The sequence below is a fragment of the Diadema antillarum genome, unplaced genomic scaffold (genome assembly GCF_040938485.1).
Source record: "Diadema antillarum isolate AM-2024a unplaced genomic scaffold, OU_Dant_1.0 scf00000032, whole genome shotgun sequence".
In the NCBI taxonomy this organism is placed as follows: Eukaryota; Metazoa; Echinodermata; class Echinoidea; order Diadematoida; family Diadematidae; genus Diadema; species Diadema antillarum.
In genome coordinates, this window is record NW_027270921.1 from 1978827 (window position 1) to 1986819 (window position 7993).

Below are 7993 nucleotides of genomic sequence, written 5' to 3' on the forward strand. Positions count from 1 at the left end.
CCGCTCAGATAGATAGATAAATAAAATGTATAAATAATATCATTTGCTGGTGCTCGGATGAAGATCAGGGACATAATTACAGCTTGCATAATTTGCAGGGGATTTTCTGGGGATTAGCTGGAGGATACGGGTTTCTGGCCTGTTAATGAATGTCTGGAAAGCCAGCACGATGGTTATCAATTATGTAGCTGATATTGTGACAATTAAAAAAAAAAAGATTTCACAGAAGATTTCCCAAAGTAAATATCGACGCTCTGTAGTCAATTGCGAAATCGTCTCACAAAAACAACCACGGAAATGATAGGTGAAACTCGTCTACTAGCTGTTTGTTGTAAGGTCTGAAATAATCTCGTAAAATTGAGAGTGTGTTGTTGTCAATAAGTGGATGGGGGCGTCCTTTGGTTTTTGGATTAGCACATTTCGGTTTGGAGCCAGCGGGTACGGCTACGCAGTAAAATCCTGTTTTAGGATTGCGCGAGAAGTGATCTCGAGTGAAAAAATTCGGCAAGTTGAGAAACCTCTCGAGCTGTTTCATGACTGGAAAGGGATCTTTAGCGAACGCGGTCCCGTCCAAGACTAGCACGTTTTCATGACCATAAGCCGTGACCAGCTTTCGCAGTCCTTCGATGTAGCGACCAAACTTTAGGACTGCCGCTCCCTCCTTAACGGATCCGGTTTCCGGATCAAGTACGGTTTGTCGGAAGGTCGCTCTCATGAACCGGCCTTTCCCGGATACCCGTAGTGAGTCTTTCGCCGAAATGGGCAGCTGAATGAGTCCTTGCTTGTTCAGAGTGACCAACCAGTGCACGTAATCCGAGATGGCACGATCGACGGGCTCGCGGATGATGGCGATGACTTTGGTATCTGGGTGAAGATACGGTTTCAGTCGTAACATGCATTCCTGGGAGCAGGTGGTATAACCCGGGCTTTCAGTCATGGTCAACTGAGACCGAATTGTGTACCTCATTTGACGCCGCCATTCGTCGACCTCTCCCGACGTTAGGCCGAACCAACCCGGGAATCGCGTTGCTCCGATCACCATGCGCACCGACGGATGAAGCCCGATGTAATCACGGAGCGTGCCCGTGCCGCATTTCTTCACGCCCACGATCATGGCCATCGGCAGCTGCTGGCGACAGCCTGCCGTCCGGAATGGCTTCGAATTTACTTTCATTTTATCGCAGTCGACATTGGACATAGTATAGGGCGAATGTTTCTTGCTCGTTTTGGGCAGTGAATCTGGTCGCGCTAGCACTGCTCTCCCCGAGGCATGGGCAGGGCCTGTAGAGTGATCTACTGCGCAACTGTCATATCTAGATGTTGGTGTAATGCATAGAAGTAGGAGGCAAAGGGCGAATCCAAATATCGCTGAAAAACAGTACTTGCATTTCGCCGATGTCTTCATATTCAATGCAGTATGATTTTGGTGTAAGTGTGAATCAGATCTCAAACATCCAGTCCTGCAGGACAAGAAGGTGAAAAGAGAGGGAGACTTATACAAATAAATCAGTAAGGGGAAAGATTATTCACATCTCTTACATTCTTGTCCTGCGCATGTTGGTGACCACGATAGTCATTAGTGATTTGGCACAATAGTTATAGCAATCTTAACATATAAGCTTAGTTAAGTTCTTGTTCATGATGGGATTGCAAATTATAAGTTAAGCTTTTCAGCAACTTCCCCCTCCATTTCCAAGAATATTTCCCTGTACAGTTAAGTCACAGTACATGTATTTATTATGGCTACTGTGTATTTCCTTACACGGTATGCTGCATTGATTTCGTATAGCTATTTATATGTGAAATATTACGCTGTAATAAGTAATTTTGTTGAAAATGAAATGAAATTAAAATGCATAATAATTGCCGAATTTGCAAAATGTCTTTTGTGATGTCGCTGATTATTAGGAGTTATACCACTCTGCAATATTTCACGTTTCGTTACATTGGGCTAAATCTGATGTTTCACATTGTGAGATGGCGAATCAAAAATAAGAAAGTCACCACTAATCATAACAGAATGAATCTAAATAAGCGTTCTAAGTGATGTCGCCCAAGATAAATGTTGAACCTTTGTCTACTAGTTAATAAAATACATTGAATTTTCACTTTGTAAATCCACACCCTTCTCTGCTGTATCGAAAACAAGATACTGAAAAGAAGAACATGCTTGCCGAAACGTCGGGAGTGGGTAGGCCATTTTCAGGGCCACATACATACCCAAGAAAGAATACGTGGTGCACCGTTAAGCCTTCTACCACTCAACGTTCCACGTTCTATGGAAACCTTCAAAGATTTCATCAATTGATGTAAGTTATGATTCATCAAGGTAACGTTCAATTAAGGCACACTAAGTGCAGATGCAGTGATTTAAATTTGTGTCTTTACTCTTAATACGTCATTCTGCATGTGATTATCACGGCTGTTCATTTCTCGAAAAAGATTGATTTTTCTCTCTGAAAAAAAAAAATATATATATAAAAGATCACTTACCTTCATCCAACGCGTATTATTTAATGGGAGAGTACCTCGATGATATTTGTAAGATCGATGATGAGTTGCACATAATGACTGCATTTAATATACACGTATTAACAACATGTAAAGCGGTTCCCAAGCTTCAGTATTTTTTCAGTTCTGGTTCCCGCCATCAAAATCGCAGTCAGCTTGACCAAAACCGCGATTCTTATCAGACGACTGATGAATTTTCGTCTTCATGAAATCAACGGTGCTCAGGATTATAACCGTGTATATGGAACGGTTATGACACTGCCATCAGTGTGATCACACAGACGACTATTAACTGGAACGACACACGAGAGATTGAAATGGGGGAGACTAGAGAGAGAAGGGGAGAGAGGGGAGAGAGTACGAGATGGGGCGCCATATTATCACTTCATTCAATTCAATAGCGTCAGTATTTGCTCGTTGTGCACGGGCCTATGGCAACTGTGAACACAAAGTTTGTTAAAAGGATTTACTGTTGTCCTGTCAGACATTGTACCACTGACTGACGAGCATGCGGGATGCTAATATGGTAGCTACTATACTAGTACTTCTTGTCTTACAGAGCAAGCTCTGTATGTTTGTACCTGTGGAGGCGTACAATGTCTCGAAGTTGATATGATTTCGTCGATATACAAGTTATATCGAGGCGGTTAAGGCTTTTTGGTGCATTATCATGTGGGTCGTTCGATGGGGGTGCACACGTATTTTGATTTGAAGTATCTATCTATCGCACTTATACATTGTATCTCTTTTTTGTGTAGTATTTCTGTATTTGTATTTTTGTATTATTTTGGACTACATATTAATTTTTCGTTAAATTGTGCGCTTAGAAACATCTGTACTAAGCGCCTTGTAAATGTATTGTGTCATTATTATTATTATTATTATTATTATTATCATTATCATTATTGTTATCATTATCATCATCATTGTCATCATTAATCATCTCTCCAATTTATGCTCGGTAACATGAGAAAAATGTTTGATGGTGCATCATGAGTAGGATCTTAGTGAAAAAAAAAATGTTGAATTCCTCGTCGTTTAGTGTGATTTTCTTCACATAATTGTTCGTACATTACGTCACAAAGTGTTGTAGTCTTTGCGCCCAGATTGACTGCACAAAAAATTAAATAATTTATAATGTTTGAACGGATTGTACGATTTCCTTCAAACATCATCGCTGTGCTGTGCAATAATTGCTGATTTTTTTTTTTTTAACCTGAGGTATCCTGTTAGTTAGAGCAAAGTTATTTATACAGGGCCAATGATTTCAGAACATTCCTACAATGATAAGATATTGATGTGCCCTTTCCCCGCAGATGATCAAAGGTCAATTCCTTGTTTGCGGTCAAGATCGAAAAACTTCATTCGAAGGTAAATGAAGGGTCATGTACATATTATCTATGTCCCATATTGTGATTGTGAGAGAAGGGGAGCCATTCCAATCAACTGTGCGGTAGTAGAATAACTATTGCAACTACATCTCCGTTCTGTTACTTCAAAATGAAAACGATTATAAGGGAGGGATACTATTATTGCACTTTTTTTCATGAAAGACGTGCAAACGGTCTGGTGCAATAAATATGATTCCATGAGGTCGTGGTATAGGCCGAACGTAATATGGCACCAGATCATAGATATTTCCCGTATTTCAGGAGGGCAATATGGCATGAGATCGTAGATATTTCCCGTATTTCAGGAGGGCAAGCAGGGGGTAACGATTTCTTTTTTCTTTTAGTGTGTAGATCTAGTTTTAAATTTATATGAATTCTGTATTATCACACTGGTAAATCAATTCGATGAAAACTTCTACTAGAAGAGCACTCGAAGAACATAGACTTCTCCCGAGCAGCTAATGTTCACCAATGCTGTGATTTTCACTCTGTATCGTACTTCTATATCATAATCTAGTTTGCATTATTAGATCTCTTGACAATCAAAACGTACCCTCTCTACTAAACAGACCAGCCGTCATCAAATCCGCCGCACAGTCTGGCCAACAACGCAAATGGCTCGAAGGGTCGCAAAAGCAAGTGCGCCATCTAGAGTTCATGATTACACCCTACTAACGATGGCAAAGCTCATAATTGTGATAAATATGATAAAAATGATAAAGAAGAAAGAAAAACCTGGATCCAGATGGTGATCCAGTTCGGTACCGAGTAATCATCTGTTCTTTGTGTCATCATCAACTCTTCCTGAGTATGTCATCCCAGTATACGTTCACAACTTTTTTTTTTAATTCATTTTGCATAAAGACAGAGAGACAGACAAACAAACAGTCAAATAAATAAATAAATAATAATAATAATGATGATGATAGTAATAATAATAATAATAATAATAATAATAATAATAATAATAATAATAATACTAATACATGTAGCGGCTACTTGCATAGCGCACAGGTTAACCTTTCAGTGCTCATGACGCTTCAAAAATGAAAAGATAAATAGTGAAACAATCAATATGAATAAACAAACAAAATAAAGATGAATAATAACCAATAAAAATAAAGCCGCTCTCGCTCCGCTTGTCCAAAGGAACATCAGTCATTCTCATCACCCAGGAAATGTGAAATACGGTTCTCATTTTCTTTCTTTTTTTCTCTCTTCCCCAGCCTAAGTGAAGAGAAACATCTTGGGGACAACAATATTTGCATATTCGCAGTGGTCAGTAATTGGACTGAGGATCACCTGTTTAAGTATACAGCGTGTTATCCATTTTCGCTTTACGGATTCACAGCGGTATTTCCGCCCGTAATATCAACGAACTACATGGCCAACAAAACGAGAGGAGTTAAATCCAGCGTGTCACAAGGGTTCGACAAAAGGGTAATTACATAATGTATAAGTGATCAAATAGATCAATTTGCACTGCTTAAAAGCCATGATTTTGATATTTGAATAGTTGGAACGATGTTTCATGGTTCTCAAGAACTCCTGGTTGAAATCTGTGTGGTGGATAAATTCAAGGAGTTACGAAATATCCACCCATGTCAATTGCAAGGATTTTCTCTCAGTATTGTAATAAGTACGTGTCTCTGAATTTTGACACTTTACGTGATTCAAATAAATCGTATTTGAACATGATGCATACATTACATTCGTATATGATGCACACACACACATACACACACATACACATGTGCACACAAATGTCATGTTTAAGTAGGGGTTATCTTAAAAATTGTATCTAAAAGATAAAGGAATGAGGAGAAGAAGAGAAAAGCAAAGAAACATTCTTTTTTCGTACGAAAAATCTAAAAGTAAAGCATAACACAAGCAAACTTTGCAATTAACCAGAGAATTTGATAAATGTAGGACCTTTATTTCATAAAAATATTGTAATTCATTCATGAAAGACACTGTATACAGAAAAACACAAGTGATAAAAAAAATGCGTTGTTAAATGATGCTGGTTCAGCGACTCCTATTCAAATGGTTATAGTTTGCTGTTCTAGAAGTTCCTTGATCCAATAAGAAATAGGGTACATTAATCCAATCCGAATATGAAATCGGGTTCGTTATTTTGGATAAATAAGACATTTTTATTATCATTATTATCATCACTAGTATTATTATTATTATTACTATTATTATTTTGAAGGCACGTTAATCCCTAAATAAAAAAAGTTCGTTAGTCTAAAGGTTCGCTGGTACGGAACTTCTTTTCATCTTTGGGTAACGAACCTTATTTCTTTTGCGGATAACGATTCTTCCGAATGACGCCTAATATGTTCGGATTAACAAACCCTATCTTATTTTCGGATTAACGAACATCTAGACATATCTAGGCAATGATATGTATTTTGAAATAATGAACCTTCGAAATAACGAACCCTATTTCATTTTCGCATCAACGAACCTTCGGTATAACGAACATTACTCATTCAAGTACTTGGGAAATATCTCCCCAACCTCCAACAAGAGCTTTCAATTTTCTGAAACCAAAAGTTTTAATCCTTACATTACAGCTTACGTGTCTCCATGAGAGTCAAAGCATGATCAAAATTGCTATGGAGAGCAAAAGGAGAGAACATTAAGATTCGTACCCACCACAAGGGAATCGTCATGAAAACCAGATAATTATTTGTCTGTGCGTGAGTGTGTGAGTGTGTATATATATATATATATTTTTTTTTTTACATACATACATATATATGTAGGAAAAATAAAAAAAAAACTTCTCTTAAAAAAAACTTGTAATAAAAAAAAACTTGTAATAAAAACTTGTAATAAAAAACTTCTCTTTGGATCCATGGCGTACCTGAGACTCTTTCTTGTATATACATATATATATATATATATATATATATATATATGTATATATATATATATATATATATATATATATATACATACATATATATATATATATACATATATATATATATATATATATATATATATATATATATTTGTGTGTGTGTGTGTGTGTGTGTGTGTGTGTAAGACAAACTATTTGAGATGTGGTGAAATTTTGGTGGTTGAGGACCTACACTTTTAATAGTGGTGGAGATATTAATCCCGTCAATTGGTATTCCTCAGTGGAGACAGCCCGATAGAAAGAGAGCGGGAGAGAATGAGAAGCCAAGAGACAGTAAAAGAATGGTAGACAGAGAAACAGATCCCTCGACCCCCCCCCCCCCCCTAAAAAAAAAAAAAAGTTGGGAAAGAAAATGTCTGATGAGAGCTCAACAGGCAGAATTACTCATGACGTTCTATACCAGATGTTTGTACTCCAATAGATGTTTTACTTCTGTATCTGTCATGAAAGCATGTTGACATTTCTTTCCTCTTATTTACATTTACATTTTACATGATTTATGTGACATGGATTATGTGTTGGAGATTGAATAAAATTTGAACTTAAACTCGAACTTAGCCAGACGACAAACTTGATTATGGGGGAGGGGCTGATCCGGATGTGATGAGGACACTCACAGAATAAGATTATTCGTAGTTCCACTTTGCACATGAGCAGGAAAAGAAAGAGGTCCTTTGTGATAACAGACATGCTGGTTTAAAGATAAACATCTTGGACATATTGCTTACTCATGCCAGCACATCCAACTGGCAGCAGCGAAGTGTTCATTAAAACCCATTATTTGGCAGTGATAATAGGAAATACAATTGTAGTTTGCTTCTTCATGCATACAATGCATATACGAAATTGTGTTTCCCCCGACCGTTTATCGAGAGGCTTCTTTAGTCACGTGGTCTATGCAAAGTCATTCTTTGTTTGAACATGAATTCAACAAAATGTTACGTCAGACAGTCTCATGCATTACGTCGCTACGAAACAAGTGACGGGGTAAAAAAAAAAATGTTACAGTGTATGTGCCAAACTGGATCTGCCTCATTGCACAGATAGAAATACAATTTATTCATCTCTCATCGCATAATGTCCTGTCACTCCAAAGAAGATAAAATTTTATGATGGTAATAAATTTTCGCCATCTCTTCTTTAAATTTACTGATAT

General features: G+C 37.5%; 1 protein-coding gene across 1 annotated transcript; it reads right to left on the reverse strand.

Annotated features, from left to right (window-relative positions):
- Positions 1 to 277: 277 nt before the first annotated feature.
- LOC139742320 (heparan sulfate glucosamine 3-O-sulfotransferase 3B1-like) lies at positions 278 to 1198 on the reverse strand. The gene has a single exon (XM_071652900.1). It carries the CDS (start codon positions 1196 to 1198, stop codon positions 278 to 280), a length of 921 nt encoding a protein of 306 aa, XP_071509001.1.
- Positions 1199 to 7993: the final 6795 nt, after the last annotated feature.

What these genes read in the sequence shown, in the direction of transcription:
- LOC139742320 (XM_071652900.1), bottom strand. Translation starts at nt 1,198, where the DNA reads ATGTCCAATGTCGACTGCGATAAAATGAAAGTAAATTCGAAGCCATTC.